Source organism: Hypanus sabinus, chromosome 9 (genome assembly GCF_030144855.1).
Source record: "Hypanus sabinus isolate sHypSab1 chromosome 9, sHypSab1.hap1, whole genome shotgun sequence".
In the NCBI taxonomy this organism is placed as follows: domain Eukaryota; kingdom Metazoa; phylum Chordata; class Chondrichthyes; order Myliobatiformes; family Dasyatidae; genus Hypanus; species Hypanus sabinus.
Genome location: NC_082714.1, coordinates 68733387 through 68756480, shown reverse-complemented (window position 1 = coordinate 68756480; position 23094 = coordinate 68733387). Strand labels below are relative to the sequence as shown.

At 40.9% G+C, this 23094-nt stretch overlaps 1 protein-coding gene across 5 annotated transcripts in view; it reads right to left on the bottom strand.

Annotated features, from left to right (window-relative positions):
• e4f1 (E4F transcription factor 1) overlaps positions 1–23094 on the bottom strand; it is a 71083-nt gene that overhangs the window by 17490 nt on the left and 30499 nt on the right. For 4 of the 5 annotated variants that reach the window (XR_009514004.1, XM_059979877.1, XM_059979878.1 and 1 more), the window contains exons 5-8: positions 20448–20568; positions 19470–19643; positions 12828–12988; positions 9505–9708 (exon numbers count right to left, since the gene is read on the bottom strand). Coding sequence is in view for 4 of the 5 variants with exons in the window: in XM_059979877.1 (XP_059835860.1) it covers positions 9505–9708; positions 12828–12988; positions 19470–19643; positions 20448–20568 (660 nt within the window). In the remaining variant the exon portion in view is untranslated. The remainder of the gene's footprint in view (positions 1–9504; positions 9709–12827; positions 12989–19469; positions 19644–20447; positions 20569–23094) is intronic. The other variant, XM_059979876.1, reaches the window with a different exon arrangement.

Below are 23094 nucleotides of genomic sequence, written 5' to 3'. Positions count from 1 at the left end.
TGGAGTACTGCAAGTCTGTGTCTTTGCTGTTGCTTTTGCTGCAGGTTTGAGTGCTCGGTGACAGTTGCCAATGCTTTTTTTTTGTTGCTGGTGGTAGGAAGGGGAATCATTGCTTGCTGCTGTTTATTCGCGGGAGGGAGGGGAGCTGGAGGAGACTTTGGGGGGGGGGGTACTAACATTTAACTGTCATTCATTCTTTGGGGCACTCCTGTTTTTGTTGATGTTTGTGAAGGAAAAGCATTTCAGGATGTATATTGTATACATTTCTCTGACATTAAATGTACCTTTGAAACCTTTGTTGGTGCTCCATATACCCATTACCCTTTGGTTGTCAGGGTTGCAGGTTGGGAGATGCCTTCAAAAGAGTCAGGAAAAACAACACATTTGTAAATGGTACATACTGCAGCTGTGCTTTGCTATTCGGGAGGGAGTGAATGGGATGCTAACATTGTTGTGAGTAGGCCAGTGGTGAGAGCAGCAGCATCAGGGTTTAGCTCAAAGGGGGCTGCAGTTCAAAAGAGGTGTTCACTCTAGGTAAGCTTCTGTTAAAGTTCCCTTTTTTTCCCCATCTCTTACTGTACCTAGTGTAGTAAATGGCTGTTGTCTGTTGTTCATGCTGGATGTTAGAGTCCTGGGAGACCCAGAGTCACCCCAAAGTTGCAAGAGATGAGTAGCCGGGTGACTGTCAGGAGAAACAGAAATGTGAATAGGCAGTGCAGAGCACCCGTGTGGCCATTCCCCTCAATAGTAAGTATACCCTTTTGGATATTGTTGTGGGGGATGACCTCCCAGGCGAATGCCATGGAGATCAGGTTACTGGCATTTAACCTAGGTCTGTTGTGCAGAAGGGAAAGAAGGAGAAGAGGGGAGCAGTAGTGATAGGGGACTCAGTAATCAGGAGAACAGACAGGAGATCCTGTGGATGTGAACAGGACACCAAAATGGTATGTTGCCTCCCTGCTGCCAGGGTCAGGGACATCTTGGATCGCGTTCACAGCATTTTAAAGGGGGAGGAAGAGCAGCCAGATATCTTGGTACATATTGATACCAATGACATAAGAAGGAAAAGCAAAGAGGTCCAGAAAAGGGAATTTAGAGAGCTAGGTAGAAAGCTGAGAAGCAGGACCTCCTGGGTAGTAATTTCTGGATTGCTGCCTGTGCCACGTGCCAGTGAGGGTAGAAACAGGTCAATCTGGCAAATTAATATCTCCTGCAGCAGCTCATCAGCCACACATTAATCTGCCAGTTAATCTGCATTCAGCTCTAGCCTCTAAAAGACTGTGTTAAGAAATTGGAGATAGAGCTGGATAAACTCCGGTTCATTCTGGCGGCTGAAGAATTGATCAAAAGGACATACAGGGACAGTTACACCTAAGAAGCAGGATGCAGGCAATTGCGTGACTGTCAGGAAGGGGAAAGGGGTTAGGCAGCCAGTGCAGACTACGCCTGTGGCCGTTGCCCTCAACAACAGATAAATCTCTCTGAAAACTGTAGAGGGGGTATGAACTAGCAGAGGTAAGTCACACTGGTCAGGTCTCTAGCACTGAGTCCAGCTCTGTGGCTCAGAAAGGAAGGTGTGGGGGAAGGAAGGAGAGGTCATTTGTAGTGATCGGGGATTTACTGGCTAGGGGAAGAGATAGGAGGTTCTGTGAACAAGAACAGGATTTCCACACCGTACGTTGCCTCACAGCTGCCAGGGTCAGGGGCATCTCAGATCAAGTCCATGGAATTCTTAACTGGGAGACTGAGCAGTCAGAGGTTGTGATCCACATCTGTTCCAAGATCATGAATATGAAGAGTGATGAGGTCCTCCAAATCAGTTCAGGGAATTAAGTGCCAATTTAAAGCATATGACCTCCAAGTTGTGATCTCAGGATTGCTACCCCCAACATGTATTAGTGAGGCCAAAGATAGAAAGATCATACATTTTAAAACATGGCTAAGGAGAGGCAGTGGATGTCATTTACTTGGATTTTCAGAAGGCATTTGATAAGGTGCCAAACATGATGCTGATTAACAAGATAAAATCCTATGGCGTTACAGGAAAGATAGTGGCATGGAAAGAGGAATGACTGACAGGCAGGAATCAGTGAATAGGAATAAAGGGGGCCTTTTCTGGTTGGCTGCCAGTGACTAGTGGCGTTCCTCGGTATTGAGACCGCTACTTTTCACAATGTCAATGATTTAGATAATTTAGACAAATTAGCCAACTTACACAAATTGGAAGAATGGGCAAAGAGGTGGCAGATGGAAAACAGTGTCAAGAAATATATTATCATGCATTTTGGTAAAGGGAACAATGATGCAGACTACTGTACAAATGGGGAGAAAATCCAAACATCAGACGTGCAGAGGAACTTAGGAGTCCTCATGCAAGACTCCCAGAAAGTTAATGTACAGATTGAGTCTGTGGCATGTTGGTATTTATTTCAAGGGGAATAGAATATAAAAGCAAGGAGATAATGTAATGCTGAGGCTTTATAAGACACTAGTCGGCAGCACTTGGAGCATTGTCAATAGATTTGGGCCTATATCTCAGAAAAGATGTGATACCATTGGAGAGTCCAGCGGAGATTCACTAGGATTATTGAGAATGAAAGGGTTAACATATGTGGAGTGTTTGGCAGCTTTGAGCCTGTACTCACTGGAATTTAGAAGAATGTCGGGAATCTCATTGAAACCTACAAAATGTTGAAAGGACTAGATAAGGTGGATGTGGAAAGGATGTTTCCTATGATGGGGGTACCCAGAACTAGAGGACACTGCCTCAAAAATTGAGGGGTGACATTTTAGAACAGAGGTAAGTTGGAATTTTTTTAGTCAGGTGTCGTGAATCTGTGGAATGCTCTGCCACAGACTGCGGTGAAGGCCTTTCATAGTTTCCTGATCGGTCAGGGCATGTACAGAAGGATGTTTGCAAACTGAAATGGAGGGGAACTAATATTCTTGTAGGAAGGATTTCTAGTGCTGCACAGAGGGAGGGACTTAAACTAGAGATGCAAGGGGGTGGGAACCAGAGCAGATAGGGGAGTAGCCATAGGGAAAGATGTTATTAAGCCTACATACAAAGTCATAAATCCAAAGCAACACACACAAAATGCTGGAAGGAACAGCAAGTTAGCCAGCATTTATGAAAAAGAGTAAACAGTCAATGTCATTAGAACTGGAGAAAAAAGATGAGGTTAAATCAAGAAGATGGGGGGAAGAGGAGGAAGAAATTCAAGGTAATAGGTGATAGGTGAAATCGGGAGGGGGAGGGGTGAAGTAGAGAGCCGGGAAGTCAATTGGTGAAAGAGATAAAGTGCTGGAGAAGGGGAAATCTGACAGGAGAGGACAGAAGACCATGAAAGAAAGGTAAGGGGGAAGAGCAGCAGAGGGAGGTGATGGGTAGGAAAGGAGATAAGGTGAGAGGGAAAAATGGGAATGAGGAATTGTGAGGGGGGGGGGGGGGGTGGCTGTCAACTACCAGAAGTTCAAGAAATCCGATGTTCATGCCAACAGGTTGGAGGCTACCCAGACGGAATACAGATGTTGCTCCTCCTCCAACCTGAGTATGGCCTCATCACAGCAGTAGAGGAGGCCATACTCTGACGTGTCGGATTGGGAATGGGAAGTAAATTAAAATGGGTGGCTACCAGGAAATTCCGCTTTTTCTGGCAGATGGAGCGTAGGTGCTCGGCGAAGAAATCTTCTAATCTATGTCAGGTCTCACTAATATACAGGAGGACACACTGGGTGCACCGGATACAGTAGATGACCCCAAAACAGTCATTAGTGAAATGTTGCTTCATCTGGAAGGACTGTTTGGGGCTTAAATGGTAGTGAGGGAGGTGGTGTAGGGGCAGGTGTACCACTTGTTCTGCTTGCAAGGATAAGTGCCAAGAGGGAGATCAGTAGGGTGGGGAAAGGAAAGATGTGGGTGGTGGTGAGATCCCATTGGAGATAGCAGAAGTTAAGCAGAATTATGTGCTGGATGTTGAGGTTGGTGGGGTGGTAGGTGAGGATAAGTGGAAACCTATCACTGATGGGGTGGTGGGTGGTGAGTGGTAGGGTGAGGGTAACATTGATGGTGGAGGAAAGGAATCCCTTTTCTTTGAAGGAGGAGGACATTTCCTTAGTTCTGGAAAGAAAAGCCTCATCCTGACAGCAGAGACAGAGGAATTGCAAGAAGGGGATGGCATTCTTACAAGTAACAGAATGGGAAGAGGTATAGTCCAGATCACTAAGTGAATCAGTGGGTTTATAAAAGATATGAATAAATAAGCTGTCTCTAGAGACAGAGACAGAGAGATCGAGAAAGGGAGGGTCGTGTTGGAAATGGGCATATAAATATGACAGCAGGGTGGAAGCTGGAGGCAAAGCTGATGAAATTGACAAGCTTCCCCTAGGCTGCAGGAAGCAGCAGTTATGCAATCATCAATATAGCAAAGGAAAAATTGGGGTTTGATACCAGCGTAGGCTTGGAACATGACAGTTCCATGTAGCCGACGAACAGGCAGGTATAGCTGGGACCCATGCGAGTGCCCATGAAAGGAAGTGGGAGGAGACGAAGGAGAAATTATTGAGAGTGAAAACCAGTTCCGACAGATGAAGTAGAGCGATAGTGGAGGGGAACTGGTTGCGTCTGGTGTCCAGAAAGAAGAGTTTTGAGGCCTTTCTGATGGGGAATGGAGGTTTATAATCCCTAATCAAAAAACTTGAGCATTGTGCGACTAATGTTCTGAGTTGTGTATATTTCAATGCAAGGAGTGTTGTAGGAAAGGCAAACGAGCTTAGGATATGGATCAGCATGTAGAATTATGACAATATAGCTATTATTGAGATTCAGTTGCAGAACAGCAGGACTGGCAGCTCAATGTTCCAGTGATTCGTTGTTTTAGACATGATAGAGCGGGAGGGATTAAATGGGGAGGGACTGCATTACTGGACAGAGAAAATGTCACAGTACTGCTCACATTGGACATAGAGAGCTCTTCTACTGAGGCTATATGGGTGGAACTGAGGAATAGGAAAGGGAATACCATGTTAATGGGATATATTATAGACCACCCAACAGTCCACAGGATTTAAACAGAAAATTTGTAGAGAGATTGCAGACTGTTGCAAGACCCAAAAAGTTGTGATGCTAGGTAATTTTAACATCCCACGTATTGACTGGGGCTTCAATACTGTAAAATTGCTGGATGGGATAGTTTGTCAAATGTGTTCAGGAAAGTTTCATTAATCAGAACATAAAGACCCCAACTAGAGAGAGTACGAGACCAGATCTCCTGATAGGAAATGAGGCAGCGCAGGTTTCAGAAGTTTGTGTAGGGGAACACTTTGCATCTAGTGATCATAATGCCATTAATTCCAAGATAATTATAGAGAAGGATAGATTTAGTACTTGGGTAGAGATTCTAAATTGGAGAAAGGCCAATTTGGATAGTACCAGAAAGGATATGACAAGTGTGGATTAGGACAGGCTGTTTTCTGTCAAAGTTGTACTTGGTAAGGTGGATGTTTTCAAAAGTGAAATTATGAGAGCACAGAGTTTGTATGCTGCTGTCAGAATAAAAGGCAAGGATACCAGGTTTAGGAAACCTTAGTTTTCAAGAGATATTGAGACCCTAGTTAAGAAAATGGAGGTGCATGGCAGGTATAGGAAGGAAGGAGAAAATGAGGTAATTGAGTACAAGAAATGCAAAAGAACACTTAAGGACATCAGGAGGACTAGCAGACAAGGTGTAGGAGAAGCTCAAGGGTTTCCACACATAAGACTAAGACCAAAAGGATAGCAAGGATCAAAATTGGTCCTCTGGAAGATCTATGCATGCAACCGAAAGAATTGAGGGAGATCTTTAATGGACTTTTTTGTTTCTGTATTTACTCGTGAGATGGATACAGAGTTTATGGAAGTGAGACAAAACAGCACCAAGGCCATGGACACTATACAGATTACAGAGGAGGTGGTGTTTGCTGTCTTGAGGCAAATTAGAGCGGATAAATCTCCAGGACCTGACAAGTTACTCCTTTGTACCCTGTGGAAGGCTAGTGCAGAAATTGCAGAGGTCCCAGCAGAGATATTTAAAACTTCCTTGGTGACAGGTGAGGTACCGGAGGATTTAAGTATGGTTAACGTTGTTCCACCGTTTAAGAAATGCTCTAAAAGTAAACCAGGAAATTATAGGCCAGTGAGCCTGACATCAGTTATTGGAAACTACTCTAAGGGGCAGGATATATTGTGTGCAATAGGTCATGGCTAACCAATCTTTCGAGTTATTTGAGGAAATTACCAGGAAAGTGAATGAAGACAAGGCAGTGGATGCTGTCTACATGGACAAAGGAATTTGGTTAAATAGATTCCGTCACTTAGCATTTAAGATGAGGTAGTAAATTGGATTAAACATTGGCTTTGTGGAAGAAGTCAGAATAGTCATCTCTCTGACTGGAGACCTGTGACTGGATATTGCAAGGATTAGTGCTGTGTCTGTTGTTGCTTGTCATCTATATCAACGATCTGGGTGATAGTGTGGTAAACTGGATCAGCAAATTTTCGGATGTCACCAAGATTGAGGATGTAGTGTACTGCAGAGTAGACTTTCAAAATTTGCAGTGGGAGCTGGATCAGTTGGAAAAATAAGCTGAAAAACAGCAGTTGGATTTTAATGCAGACAAGTGTGAGGTGTTGCACATTGGCAAGAAAACACGTGGGACATATATGGTAAATCATAGGGCAACGAAGAGTGCAGTACAACAGAGAGATCTGGGAATACAGGTCCCTAATTCCTCGAAAGTGGCGTCACAGGTAGATAGGGACTTAAGAAAGCTTCTGGCACCCTGGCCTTCATAAATTGAAGTACTGAATACAGAAGTTGAGATACTATGTTGAAGTTGTATCAAACGTTGGTGAGGCCTAATTTAGAGTACTGTGTGGTTACCCACCTACAAGATAGATAACAGTAAGACTGAAAGAGTACAGAGAAAACTTAACAGGGGTGTTGCCAGGACTTGACAATCTGAGTTATAGAGAAAAGTTGAATAGGTTGAGACTTTATTCCCTAGAACGCAGAAGAATGAGGGGAGATTTGATTGAAGTATACAAAATTATGAGGGGTATATATAGGGTACATGCAAGCAGGTTGGGTGACTCTACAACTAGAGGACATGGGTTAAGGGTGAAAGGTGAAATGCTTAAGAGGAACATGAGGGGGAATTTCTACACAGTTCACTCTGATGGTGGTGAGAGTGTGGAATGAAATGGTGGATGCAGGTTCTATGTCAACATTTAAGAGAAATTTGGATAGTTACATAGACGATAGGGTTATGGAGGGCTATGGTTCAGGTGCAGGTCAATGGGACTAGGCAGATAAATAGCTCAGCACGGACTGGAAGAGCGGAAGAGCCATTTTCTCTGCTGCGTTCTATTGCTTTATGACTCGACGTATGTGGGATGCACCACATACAAATGCCCTGAAAAATTCCTAAAGCAATGCAGGTGATTAATCAACAACAACCATTACCCTACTGTTTGTATGAGCTACAAATCCAATGGAGAATTTCCCCAATTCCCCTTGTGCATAAACTTATTTTATACTTTTGACAATATACGCAGACAACATATGCCTTGATGTTAAGTCTATCCCTCTTATCTTGCCTTAGAAATTAACATTTTTCTGTCCATATTTGGAACAAGGCTATACTCAGGGTTACTGATTCAGAAGATCTATCCTGGGCCCAGCACTGAATTGCAATTATAAAGAAAGCACAGCAGTACCTCGATTTTCTTAGAAGTTTATGAATATTCAGCATGACATCCGAAACTCTGACAAATTTTATAAGTATAATTGTGAAGAGTATATTGACTGGTTGCATCACATCCTGAGTGGAAACGTCAATACCCTCGATTAGAAAATCCTACAAAATCAATGGATATGGCCCAGTTTATCAAGGGTAAAGCTGTCCACACCATTGAGCACATCTACACAGAGCACTGTTACAGGAAAGCAGCATCCATCATCAAGGACCCCCACCACCCAGGCTATCCTCTCTTCTCATTGCTGCCATCAGGAAGGTGGTACATGTTGACAATCCCTAATTAGTCCCTGTCTCTCCAAATACTCATATATCCGGTCCCTTAGAGTACCTTCCAATAACTCTCCAACTACTGATGTCAGTCTCATCAGCCTTTAATTTCCTAGTTTATTTTTAGAGCCTTTCTTACACAGCAGAACAATATTGCCTATCCTCCAGTCCTCTGGTACTTCACCTGTTGCTAAGGAAGATTTAAATATCTCTGCTAAGGCCCCAGCAGTTTCTTCCCTGCCTCCCACAGGGTCTGAGGGAACACCTTCTAAGGCCCTGGGGATTTATCCACCCTAATTTGCCTCAAGAAAGCAAACACCTCCTCCTCTGTAATCTGTACAGGATCCATAACGTCACTGCTGCTTTGCCTCACTTCTATAGACTCCGTGTCCATCTCAAAGTAAATAAAGATGCAAAAAAATCCATTTAAAATCTCCCGTCTCTTATAGCTCCACGCATAGATTACTATTCTGATCTTCCAGAGGACCAGTTTTATCCCTTCCAATCCTTTTGCTCTCAACGTATCTGTAGAATCACGTAGATTCTCCTTCACCTTATCTGCTAAGGCAACCTCATTCCTTCTTTTAGCCCTCCTGATTTCTTTTTTAAAAGTGTTCTCTTGCATTTCATGAATTCCATAAGTACATCATTTGTCCTACCTGCTATGCACCTCTTTTTTTTCTTAACCAGGACCTCAATACCTCTTGGAAACCAAGTTTCCCTACACCTTTTATCTTTACCTTTTATTCTGACAGGCTTTGTACTCTCAAAATTTCACTTGTGAAGGCCTCCCACTTACCAAGTACACCTTTACCAAAAAAAAAGCCTGTCCCAATCCACACTTGCAAGTTCCTTCTGATCCCATCAAAATTGACCTTTCTCCACTTTAGAATCTCAACCCATCATCTGATCTGTCTCATTCCTTAATAGCAGATCACGTATTGCACACTTTTGTTGAGACTTCTTTCCTGAACACATTTGACGAACTCTATCTCATCAAGTCCTTTTACTGTTATGCGAGTCCCAGCCAACATGTGGAAAGTTAAAATTGCCTATAACAACAACCTTATGTTTCTTGCAACAGTCTGCAATCAGTTAAGAATCAACAAATTTCCCATGGAGCTGGAGATACAGACTAGTAAAAGGACAGAATTCTTTCCTTAAGGGCACTGATTGTACAGTAGCTTCATGAACACTTGCACTTCACAGTAATTAAATGTTTCTGCTGCGGGGGAGTTTGAATTCATGTCTCCAAATCATTCATTCAGACCAATAACAACCCATATAGCATTATCCCCATAGAGTGCACTGGATTACTGAAGGGAAATGCACAAACTCAGAGATTGGAAGAGTGAGCTGTGGGGATATGTACTGAAGAGGAAATTCGAACATCCAGGGTCCAATTGACAACTCTCAGGAAACCACTAGACAAAAAGGTACCGTATCATCTTCCTCCATCACAACACAGTCTTCCACGAAATCCTCTTCTGTGTCACCATCAGCAGTCAATGGAGGTGTTCCTGTGGATTTCTGGGAATCTCCAATGGTAATAGTTTCTATGACAATCCCAGAATTCCTCATGGCCTGACAGATCAGATTCTCATTGGAAGTCTCCTCTGGAGCCTGCTCCTTGGAAGCAGGTGACTAGAGAAAGAAGACAATACTAAGCATGAACTAAATTTCAAATATATAGAAGTTAAAGTACCATAGCTCTAGAATTACAAACCCCTTTCACATATAAGAACCACTGGACAATCTGTGTATTAGTTGGTTATGGATGAGGAAGGCTATTTGTCCATTCACTACCATCAGGGAGTCTGAAGACACACACTCAGCATTTTGGAAAAGGCCTCTTCACCCCTCCACTGTCAGATTTCTAAATGGTCCCTGAACCTATTTCGCACTATTTATTTATTTAATTACAACATAGTAATTTTTAAAGTCTTGCACCGCACTGTCACAAAGCAACAAATTTCACATTAGTGATAATAAACCTGATTCTGATCCTTACATTTCCTTTCTTGTTTTCAGCTGTGCTTTTCCTTGCAGCCAACCCCTGCTATTAGTTCGTACCCTCACAACTGTATATGAAATCCATTTCATCAAAAAAAAGCAAAAAGATACTGAATTTCATAGTCAAAACTCTTTTGACAAGTTACTGGCAATAACAGGCTGCAGATGCTGTGTCATTTCAGGGTGTGAAAGAAATTTAGTAATGGAGCTCTGGAGGCACTACAGGGAAGAAACCTGAGATTAGTGACTAATCTTAGAGATGAAATAGGAAAAACACAGACCAACAAACATGCTTTAAAGGCATATAAAGTTTGAGGCATTAGAGCATACATTGAAATTACAAGCCAATATATTCAACAGCACAAATAAAAAAAATTGGCTCAAAAAAGATCTGCAATCAAGATAACCATATTGTACTCTTTTTAAAAAAATTTTAAAAGTTGGTAGAGTTGTTAGGAAGGCGCATGGTGTGTTTCCTTTCATTAGTTGGGGGATAGAGCTCAAGAGACGTAAGGTAATGTTACAGCTATATGGACCTTGGTTAGACCACACTTGAATATTCTGTTCAGTTCTGATCACTTCATTATAGGAAAGATGTGGAAGCTCTACAGAGGGTGCAGAAATTTACCAGGATGCTGCCTGCATTGAGGATAGGTTGCAAGAGCTAGCAGGTTTTCTCTCTGGAGCAAACGAGGATATGCGGTGACTTGACAGGTGTACAAGAAAGGCATTAATCAAGTGGCCAGCCAGAGACTACTTCCCATGGAAGAAATTGCTAATAAAATTGCTAATAAGCTGATTGGAGGAAAGTATAGTGAGTGGTTGTCAAAGTTAAGTTTTTTTTTACAGAAAGTGGTGAGTGTACTGCAGGGGTGGTGGGAGAGGCAGAAACATTAAGGGCATTTAACAAACTCTACTTTTAGGTAGACACATGGATGACGGATTAACAAAGAGCTATGTGGGACAAAAGGATCTTAGCATAGTTTAATAGGTCAGCTCAACATCATGGGCCAAAGGGCCAGTACTGTGCTTTTGTAAGTGGTAAACTTAGATGCCAAGTTGTACAAACAGTTGTGTAATAATGACCAGATAATCTGCTTTAATACTTATGTTATTCTTCAATATTGTGCCACGGTACATTTTGGATCTCAAAGAGCTAATGGTTTAATGCCTTATCTGAAAAGCAATACAGTCGGCCCTCCTTATCCATGGACTCCACATGCGCAGATTCAACCGCGGATCGGGAACACCCGGAAGTTCTCTCTCCAGCACTCGTTGTTTAAATATTGTTTGCCTCACGTCTCATTCAATCGCTACTTTGTTTCTGTGAAAAAATGGCTCCTAAAAAGCAATTAAGTGGTCAAAGCAATTCCTCAAAGGCTAAGAGTGCTATCTCTCACCGAGAAAGTAGAAATCTTAGATCTTTTGAAAAGTGGCATGTCATTTGCCAAAATGCTCCTCAGCCCTCAACCTCCACAGATCCTGACTTTAGTATTATTGAGCCTCCTCCAAAGCATCCTTATTCCCTAAACAATACAGTGTAACAACTACTTATATAGCATTTCCATTGTATTAAGTATTATAAGTACGGTAATCTAGAGATGATTAAAAGTATTACTCGTTGTTTGAGCATTGTTCGTCTTGCATCTCGTTCGCTTGCTACTTGTGTTGTAAGCGAGAGGAAGAAGTTTAAAGCTAGTAAGGGATGGCTGGCTGCTATGTAAAGTACTACAGCCTCAAGAACTTAAAGATCACGGGAGAATCGTGATCAGCCGATGCGAAGGCAGCATCAGCATTCCCAGAAGAGCTACGATGGTTGCATCTGTACTGAACATGTACAGATTTTTTTTTCTTGTCATTATTCCCTAAACAATACAGCGTAACAACTACTTACATAGCATTTACATTGTATTAGGTATTATAAGTAATCTAGAAATGATTTAAAATATACAGGAGGATGTGCGTAGGTTATATCCAAATACTACGCCATTTTATATAAGCATCCGTGTTTTTTGGTATCCACGGGGGGGGGGGGGGGAGGGGGGTCCCGAAACCAATCCCCCGCGGATAAGGAGGGCCAACTGTATTTCTAACCAAATGCATTCCTTCATATACCATCCTTCATTATGCATTCTTCTCTGAATGGAAACTTGAATATATATTACCTTCTGACTAAGTCGTAAGACATTAAAGTTACTAAATAAGTGTTTTTTCCTTATCAGAAGTATTGCAATAAACTACATGAGATAACAGAGCATGATGAGGAAGGAATATGTTCTGAAAACAAATTTAGAATTAATGAGAGTAAAAAGAGTCACAGGATTAAGACTAGGCAGGAGAAGCAGTTGCCATAGTTTATTTTAATACAGGAAATTATGGCAAAGGATGAAGAGTAGCAAATAAGATTTAAAAGACCCTAAGATATAGAAACAGAATTAGGCCATCTGGCCGATTGAGTCTGCTCCGTCATTTCATTGTGGCTGATCCAATCTCCTGCTTTCTCCGTATCCCTTTGTGCCCTGATCAATAAAGAATCTAATTCGGTATCTTCCTGCTTATGAAAGGAAATACACCAGAGAGTTATGGGCCTATTTTATTAATTTATCTTTGGCTATACCATGAGGCTTTGTTTAATTGTTTAACATATTTTATGAGGAGGAAAAAACATTCTTTCTGTATTATTTCACTCAAAGATAAAATGTTTGACCCTTCCTGACCCAAGAAACCTGAGAGTGTTGGTGATACTTTGCCTGTGGTTTTTGTGCAGCTTCAGAATCCAGAGCTTGGCTCACATTATGAACTTGCACTTCCTCGATGCTTCCTTCAGAATTCGTAAGCACACTGATCACTGCTGTTGCTTCCGGAGACTCTGGCGCTGCTGCAGAAACCAACTCTTCAATTTGCTTATTTCCTGTAAAATTAAAAGAGATGAGGTGTGGAGGGCAAATAAACCTTACTGAGCAATATGTTACAGAACATAAAACCCACTCTCACTTTTCTTTCTTTTTTCTTCTTTTTCAATCCTTTTTTTAATATCAAAATAGTGGATATATACAGTATTGCTACACAATTGTTTGGATTACATTGTTAATAGATAACATATATAATTATATATTCAGTTAGTATAAAGGTAATAAACCTCCCGAAGATGTTTAAATACAAATGTAGAGTTCACAAAAAAAGGATTAACATATCCAAAAAAAAAGAAAAAAAAATATCCCCCCCCCCCAAAAAAAACACTGAACTACTCCTTTAACAAATACAAAATCGATTTTGGCTATGAGTGCTGTGGATCATTATTTAAAATAAATCAACTTCTAATATCAATCATGAACATTTGCTGTCTAAAACAGTGAATAATGGATGTAAAGCTTGCATTTGGGATGTGATTAAATTAATTAAATATCCCAATATAAATTTTATTTATAATTAATACTTTGCTTAACTGCCTAGTGGCCATCCACCACCTACCACTGAATGCTCATTGAAAACCTGTTTCCCTCACTCACTGAAACTTTCTTTTTGCTCAGGGGAATATGGTATAATGATGATATCACAGCTCTTGTAATCTAGAGACATGGGTCAGGTCCAGTGAGGCATCAGGTTAAATTAAATCAGTTAGTTAAAACAGATTTAGAATATAAAGGTATTACAAGCAATGCTACAAAATTTTTGAAAATTGATCCATTTCAATAACATCCTTTAGGGAAAGAAATCTGTCATCCCTACTAAGCCTGCCCTATATGTAATTCGTGATTCACAATAATTGAGTTGAGCCGAACCAGCTCTTTGAAATGGTTAAGCTAACCAAAGAAAGATCAACAACCACTAGCATCTTGGGGTCAATTACAAGTATAACTGCAAAGTTTTACACGAGCAAATTAAAAACAAGAACTTCCGCATGTTGTTGCTCAGGCTGGACACAGCGAAGGTCATACAGCACAATCTACTGAGATTCCCTATGTACAATATTTTACTCAATTACTGCAGGCTAACTTCTATCTTAACTCTATCTACAGACCTTAGTTTTGTAATCCTGAATATTTTCCTGTACAAATCTATTAACGTTTTCAAATTTTCAAATGACCCATCCCCATCACTCCACCCACAGCTTTAAGATGATTAGAGATTTCTACTGTCCTCTGAGGGTGTTTCCTGATATCATTCCCAAATGGCATATCTATAATTTTGCTACAGCCCTTGATCTGGATTTCCATCCAGCAACAATTTCCACCCAATCCTTCCAGTCTCATAATAGAAATCTTAAGAACCTCTCAGTTAGCATCCTCTCAATTGGAAAGAATAGAAGCCTAGTTTATGCAACCTGTCCTTTTAAATCAACTCCTTGAGCCTCAACATCATTCCACAGACTCCAAGTGCAGGGACACTACTTTGCCTCAGCCCGTAGAGTTGCTTCCTCACAACTATTGGAACTGGTTTATTACTATCACAGGTATCAAGATACAGTGAAAAGCTGGACTTGCATTCTGTTATTATAGATCAAATCATTGCACAGTGCATTAAGGTGGGGCAAGGTAAAATAATAACAATGCAGAATAAAATGCAACAGCTAGAGAAAGTGCAGTGCAGGTAAACAATAAGGTGCAAGAACAAAACGAGGCCAACTGTAGAGTATGAGGTAAAGAGCCCATTTTATCCTACTAGCGAGCCATACCTTTGTACCTTCTACCCAGTGGAAGAGGAGAAAAGAGAGAATATCCATGGGGAGCAGTGATCCTGGAATGTGCTGGCTACATTATTGAGGCAGTGAGAAGCAATGGAGGAGAGGCTATTTTCCGTGATGTGCTGAACTGTGTCCACAACTCTGTGGCTTCTTGTGATCACGTGCAGAGCAGGTGCCATTATGCATCTACACAGGATTCTTTCTATAGTACATTCATAAAGCTGCAGTGGCTTGAGTTCAATCCTGACCCATGCTATCTATATGGCGTTTACACTTTCTCCTTGTAACCAGAGGACTTACCTCTGGGTTTTCTGGTAATTATACATGTGCCAATAATGTGATGGTTAGTAACTTATTTGGCCACTGCAAATTCCCTCTAGTGTGTATATGAGTGGGGAGGTGAGTTAAAAACAAATTATGGAAATGCAGAGAAAACAAAATGGGTTAGGGTAGAATTAATTTAGAACTTTAGGTTCAATGATTGACTTAGATTTGATGGACTTGAGGGCCTGCATCAATGTTGTACCTGTGACTCTGATTTCTTCCTATGCAAAAATATCTTTTTTTGATAGGTCAAACCACAGTTCCATTCAGCTGTTTATCCCTTCAATTCTATCTCCCTTAAACATTGGAAACTAATTCCAACCTACACACTTTACTGCTCTAAATCGCTGCATGTTGACTTAACCCATTTTTTAAAAGTACTTGATGAAATGTGGTAATTATTGTTTGAACTCCAAGATTACATAAGTCATATAATGCATGGTCAGTGCTGTATCTGTTGTGTATTTAATATTTGAGAAATATTGTACATATGTTGTTGATTAAGCATTCTTTGTTTGTTTACATAATTCATTACAGGTTATATGCAAGAAGTACATGAACGGCATACGTCATTATGCTACATCATATGTGAGCGCCTCACTAAAAAAACTAAGAGAAGACACATTATCCCTGGCTCCATATTTTTCTTTTGATTAGTTTTATGTTTTGGAGTTACAAAACATAACAATGGCGATGAGTAGTTTTAAAACGACCCAAGACAACGACCTACCTGTTAAAGGGCAACACATTCTTTCTTCACAAGGGGGAGAGAGAAAGACATTCAAGTTTTTAAAGAGTGTGTGTTTTTTCTTTCTTCAGAAGTGCAGCGACACATTCGAATTCAAAAAAGGGCAGAATATGAACAAATTTACGGGTTCATAAACAGTGAGTACCAGGTGATTAAAATAAAAAGCAGAAATGACTGGCTATATCTGAAACAGAGATGTGTTCAACTGCACAATATATAAACTGTGATGTATACTGAACAAATTGAGTACTTTGAAGCAAATGAAACAGCCAATGCAAAGCGATTGCCACTTTTGTTGAGTATAATAGACGGAAAAGCATACAGCTTGCTTAGAAGTTTGACTGCTCCAACCAAACCAGCCAAAATGACCTTTGCTGATATCATGAAAGTAATACAGGAACAGTTAGAAACAAAATCACTGCTGATTGCAGAACGATTTAGGTTTCATAAGCAGAATCAAAAGGAAGGGGAGTCCATTTCAGCTTATATGGCTGAATAGTAGAAATTGTCTGAGCATTGTCAGTTCAGTGACGGGTTTAATGATGCACTGTGAAATTGTTTAGTTTGTAGAATGTTACAAGAACGCATTTATAAATTACTCCTAACTGAAGCACAATTCACATTTAAAAAAGCAGTTGAAATCACTGTATCAATGGAAACAGCAGTCAGAGACATAATTGAGTTGCAGTCACAAATGAAAGTGAGCATGAACAAGATTGCAATGTCTAAATAGAAACTGGCTAGGTAGAACGAACTGTGTTACCATTGTGGCAGAGGCTCACATATATCAGACAAATGTAGATTTCAATGCAAAACTTACAGAAAATGCAACAAAGGACACATACAAAGAGTGTGTTGGACAGACAAAAATAAATGGACTGCACAGGAAAGATAAAAGATCAAAAAGTCAAGTTGCAGTTTTAACTCTGCATGCTGTTGGTGAAAAATCTGATAATGATAAGAGTGACACAGGACTGAGTAGCCTTGAGATGTACAAGCATCCCCTGCAATAGAGTCAACTGAAACTAATTAAGAAAGGAACTGGATAATGCACCAGCAGTGTCAAGGATGGCACTGGAAAACTCAAATATATCAAAGGTAAAATAGTGCTAAAATGAAAATGCCATACCCCAGGTTTTACAAAGCCCGCCCAGTTCCTTATGTCATCTGTGTTAAAGTAGTCAGTGAGCTAGTCTGCATGGAGGCTGAAGGAATTCTTTCCAAGGTTGAGTGGAACCCATGGACAACTCCAGCGATTGTAGTAGCCAAGAATAGATCCGTCAGGATCTGTGGTGATTTTTAAGGTCACCATTGACCCAGTATTGAAAATAGATCAATACCCTCTGTCCAGGAGAAGGATATTTTTGCAAACGTTTCTGGAGGAAAACACTTCAGCAAAGTGGACTTAGCTGAGGCCTTCCTACAGATGGAGACGGAAGAAGAGTCCAAAGCGTTTCTCATCATAAACACTCACAAAGGGCTTTATCACTATCAAAGGCTTATTTATGGAATAGCATCTGCACTTGCACTCTGGCAGAAAGCTATGGACCAGGTGCTCCAAGGCTGCCCAGGTACTTAGTATTACGTGGATAACATCATTGTTACCAGCGAGGATGACAAGGAACATCTCTAAGGTCTCAAGACAGTGCTAAAATGATTATAAGATTATGGGCTCAGAGCTCAACAAAACAAGTGAGATTTATTTAAACTTAGCATCACTTACCATGGCCACACCATTGATGCACAAAGATTAGATGTGTGCTGAGAATATTCAAACAGTGCTGGATGCCCCAAGGCCAAAAGACATGTCACAGTTGCAGTCTTTTTTAAGATTTGACAATGACTTTAACAGGTTCCTGCCAAACCTGGCTACTGCGCTCCACCCCTTGAACTCATTACTACAGATGGGGAAGAAATGGCAATCGGCAAAGGGTAAAGGAAACTGTGATGTCAGACACTGTACTCACACATTATGATCCACATTGTCCAGTGAAGCTTGCCTGTGACGCCTCACCATTTGGTCTACGTCACATGTTACGAGTGAAGGAAGTACAGGCCCCATAGCCTTTTTGCATCATGTTCCCTTACCACTGCAGAGAAAAGTTACGCATAGATTGACAGAGAAGTCTTGTATCTAGCCTGGGGTGAAAAATGTTTTAATCAATACTTGTATGAGAGTTTACCCTTGTTACTGATCATCAACCACTTGTGTCCACTTTCAATCCCCAGAAGGGTGCTCCACGAACAGCACCAGAACAAATGTACAGATTAGCTCTGTTTCTTGGAGGACTCAATTACAAGATCAAATTCAAGAGGTCGACTAATCATGGAAATGCTGAAAATACTTGAAAAATTTACAAAAGAGGACACGCCTCTTGATGTATTCTCCCTAATACAAATCAAAAGTCTCCCTATTACGACAAAGATTATGTAAAGAGAAACCAGAAAAGAACTCACACTGTCTCAGATCTATATGGCCACCCAAAATGGCTGGAATGTGCAGCAGAAATTCCAGTTGTCCCATTTTTACCAGTGGTGGAATGAACCCTCTTGAATGGGTTGCCTTATGTGGAGATTGAGAGATGTTGTCCCATCCAAGCTGAGAACTAAAGTATTGGAGGAGCTACATGCTGGTCATCCAGGAGTGGTCAAAATGCAAGCATTGGCTCAAAGCTTTGTCTGGTGGCCTGGGATAGATCAGCAGATCAAGCAGCTTGCCATGCAATGTATGGGATGCCAACAAATCCAGAGGAGAGGTGTTCAGAGCTGAAGGAATCACTTATTGCTGTTCCAAAGTCAACTTCTACAACCACCATGGAAGAAGCCCCAGAACCTAAGGTTGTTTCACAGCCACAAGTCTCAGCTGCCAAGCAGAGTGACCCCTCTTGTCAGGAAAGTCATTATCCCTGATGTATGAAATCCTCCACAGAGATTAAATGTTTCAGCCTGAAAAGGACAATTTAAAATTTACTATGCTGTGGATGTCTATACAGTAGTTATTGTGTTGGCACGTGGCCAAGTGGTTAAGGCATTCATCTAGTGATCTGAAGGTCGCTAGTTCGAGCCTTGGCTGAGGCTGCGTGTGTGTCCTTGAGCAAGGCACTTAACCACACATTGCACCGCGATGACACCGGTGCCAAGCTGTATGGTGCCAAGCTAATGCCCTTCCCTTGGACAACATCGGTGGCGTAGAGAGGGGAGACTTGCAGCTTGGGCAACTGCCGGTCTTCCATAAAAAAAACCTTGCCCAGGCTTGCGCCCTGGAAACTTTCCAAGGCACAAATCAATGGTCTAACGAGACTAACAGAGGCCTACTACACAGTTGTTACATACTGTAGTATACCATGTATATAGTTGAGATGTGCTCTATATTGAGTTGGAGTTTATAGCTAGAAGACAGTAGTGTTGCATATTTAATATTTCAGTAATATATGAGTAATACTGCTTGATTAAGCTTTCTTTGCATATTTCATTATCAGTTGTATGTAAGAAGTACGTGAACGGCATATTTTATTTCAACCACGTCATATTTTGTGTGTCTCACGAAAGTAAAGCAAAAAAAACACACTCATCCTGAGCTCCTGTGTTTTTCTTTCAATTAATTTTATGTTCTGATGTTACAAAACATAACAATACCTTCCTGAGTTTCAAGTTTATTCACTGATCCATCTTGGTTGGTTGTTGAAATTAATTTCATCTGTTGGAACTTTACTTTCTCTGTACAAGGAGTGATAGCCTTCAGGTGGCGAGTGAGAGCTCCAGATTCCCGAAAACTCATCCCACACATCCGGCACTTATATGGGCGTTCATCTGTGAGAAAAAATGACAATAGTTTAAATCTTCAGACTATCTACCAGTTCCAGCAATCGTTCGGACTCAAGACTCAAGAATATTCTCGCCTTCCAAAGAATTTAATTGGTTTAAACTCACCTAAGTAGTAAATCTTGCAATATTACTTAGCCATGATCAGACTAACACTACAGCAGTCAAATAAACCTCAGTTTTATAAAATCAAGCCTATTCATGCTGTAAATTTCACCATGTCATGAGTCACTCTTAAATCACTTGGTTGTCAAAGGTTGAGGATATAAACACACACAGAAATAAACGCAGAACAGACAACAGTACAGGCTCTTTGGCCCACCATATTGGCCAACCTTTTAACCTACTCACAAGATTCAAAATTGTTTATTGTCATTCTTCAGTGCATGAGTGTAAAGGAGAACAAAATGATTGTTACTCTAGTTCTCCAAGATCAATCTGAAGCTTTCCATTCACATAGTCCTCCATTTTTCTTTCATCAACGTGCAATATAGATGAAAGAAAACACGCAACAGAGAATGAGAATATAGGGACACACAACAAAGATACACATATTTTCAGAAATTATTTAACTCCAGTGTCATAGAACTGGATCAATATTAGTAAACATACAACAAGCAACAGGGCTACTGTTTAATTAATAGTAGCTACAGTAACAGAACTTAACGCAAATACTAGAGAAGTAAAAAATTGTTGATAGTCGTGCGAAGGAAAGGGAACAATATGCTCCCGACTTACTGAAGTGCAAAGTTTGTTAGAGCCAGAACATTCACCTCATATGGTATTTCTCACCTGTGTGGCGTCGATTGTGTCTAACTAAAGATCCCTTGGTTCTGAAAGCCATTCCACATATCTTGCATTTGAAAGGCTTCTTGTCACTATGGGTAACCATGTGTGCCTTTAAGATGACAGCCTGCAAATACAACATCAGATCCTCTGAAAAGTTCAAGGCTGTTGGATTCAAGTTACATACACATATGCACACACCTCAAGCTTGAACTGCTGCACTGAAATTCAGACACAGCAGAAATTAAATCCTAGTAACCTCACTAACACTGCACATCCACAAGCTTCTTAATTCACACACTGTAATAAAGCTCCTGAATTGGGTTCTGGGTTCCCTCTTCAGTTTTTGAGTTAACTGCCTGCAGAATACTTTCAGGGACACTCCTGGCTGCAGGGTTTCACAATTCTTATATGTGCTGTAAATGGAGAACACATGTCTACTTTCTCTCAAAAAAAATTTGCTTGGTCATTTTCAATTATCTTTCTAGCACAGTACCCCATTTCACATTTTACTAATGATTAGTTTTATTATCATTTACTATCACACTCAAAGAGGAAATATTCTAAATTCAGGATGACGCAACTTTGGCTGACAAAGAAAATCAAAGCCAACATAATAGCAAAAGGGAGGGCATGTAATAGAGCAAAATTTAGTGAGAAGTTAAAGGATTGGGACATTTTTAAAAATCAAGAGAAGGCAACTAAAAATTCCATGGGGATGGGGGAGCAAGAGTAAACATGAAGGAAAGCTAGACAATAATATTAAAAATGATACCAAAAGTTTTTTCAGATATACAAAGAGTAAAAGAGAGGTGAGATTAGATATAAGACCGCAGGAAAATGACAAGGAAATGGCAGATGAACTGAAGAAGTATTTTGCATCAGTTTTCACTGTGCATGATGGAGAGTGCTCAATAAATGCATTCCGTACACATACGCATTCACACATCAACACAAACATTGCCTTCTCATTCTTGAAGTGTGTGCACTCCAATGTCTTCCCCCGGTATATTCTTATAATGGGTTGACTTTATAGTGTTTTCCCAACTTTAAATTAAAGATGTCCTGGTGCCTAAACAAAATGGGGCTGATCACTCTTAGTATCAGGGAGAGAGAGAGAGAGAGAGCGAGAGCGAGATCAAGCTACCAGCAGTTCACATTGCACAAAGTATATAGCTTTAAATTGTGTTTTGTGGTAGATATCTTTTTGTAAGTATTGGCAGTTTGCTTTTTGCTACTTTTAAAAATTTTTGTAAGTTTCATTTTGATGCACCAAATAAATACCCTTGCACAACAGTGCCAAGCAACTCCAGCTGTTCTTTTCTTCAGTCAAAACCCACGTACGTACCACTGTGGAAGACACAAGCAGTATGCCAGGATTTTGAATGTCAAAGGGCAGAAGTGAATGCAATTGCTTTTACTAGGGAGATGGTGCTTGGGAAATTGAAAGGTTTGAAGGCAATTAAGTCATTTGGACTTGATGGACTATACCCCAGGGTTCTAAAAGAAGTATCTGAAGAGACTGTGGAGGCATTCATAGTATCTTTCAAGAATCAATAATCCTTTGGCATGGTTCCAGAGGACTACAAATGTCACTCCACTCCTCAAGTGAGGGAGGCAGAAGTGGTTCACCTGACCTCAGTAGTTAGGAAGATGTTGGGAGTAGATTGTTAAGATCGTGGTTTTGGGGGTACTTGGAGGCACATTCCAAAATAGACCAAAGTCAGCATGGCTTCCTTCAGGAAAAACCTTTCCTGATAAATATTAGGAGAAGCACTGTCGACGTCTCGGCCCGAGACTTCAACAGTGCTTCTCCCTATAGATGCTGCCTGGCCTGCTGTGTTTTGTGTGTGTTGTTTGAATTTCCAGCATCTGCAGATTTCCTCGTGTATGTTCCTGATAACTATGTTGGAATTCTTTGAAGAAATAACAAGGATAAACAAAGGAGAATCAGTGGATGTTGTGTAGTTGGATTTTCAGAAGTACTTTGACAAGGAGCTGCACATGAGGCTGCTGAACAAGAGCTCATGGTATTACAGGAAAGATATTAGCATGGATAGAGCATTGACAGGAGGCAAAGAGTGGGAATAAGGAGATCCTTTTCAGATTGGCCAACAGTGACCAGCTGTGTTCCACAGGGGTCTGTGTTTGGACCGCTTCTTTTTACGTTGTATGTCAATGATTGGAATGAAAATTCATGGCTTTGCGGCTATGCTTGCGGCTGATACGAAGATAGGTGCAGGGGCAGGTAGTGTTAAGGAACAGTGACGATTCTGGGAATGAAAGGATTATCATATGAGCAGTGATTGAAGGCTCTGGACCTGTACATGCTGGAATTTAGAAGAATGAGAGAGGGGCTTTCATTGAAACATATCAAATGTTGAAAGGCTGAGATAGAGTGGATGTGCAGAGGATGTTTCCTATGGTGGGGGAGTCTAGGACCAAAGGGCACACCTCAAAATACAGGGAGATCCATTTAGAACAGAGATGAAGAGAAGTTTCTTTAGTCAGCGGGTGATGAATCTGCAGATTTTGTTGCCACAGACAGCTGTGGAGGCCAGGTCACTGAGTGCATTTAAGGCAGAGGTTGGGCATAAAAGGCTACAGGGAGAATGTAGGAGAACAGCGTTAAGAAGGAAATGTATCGGCCATG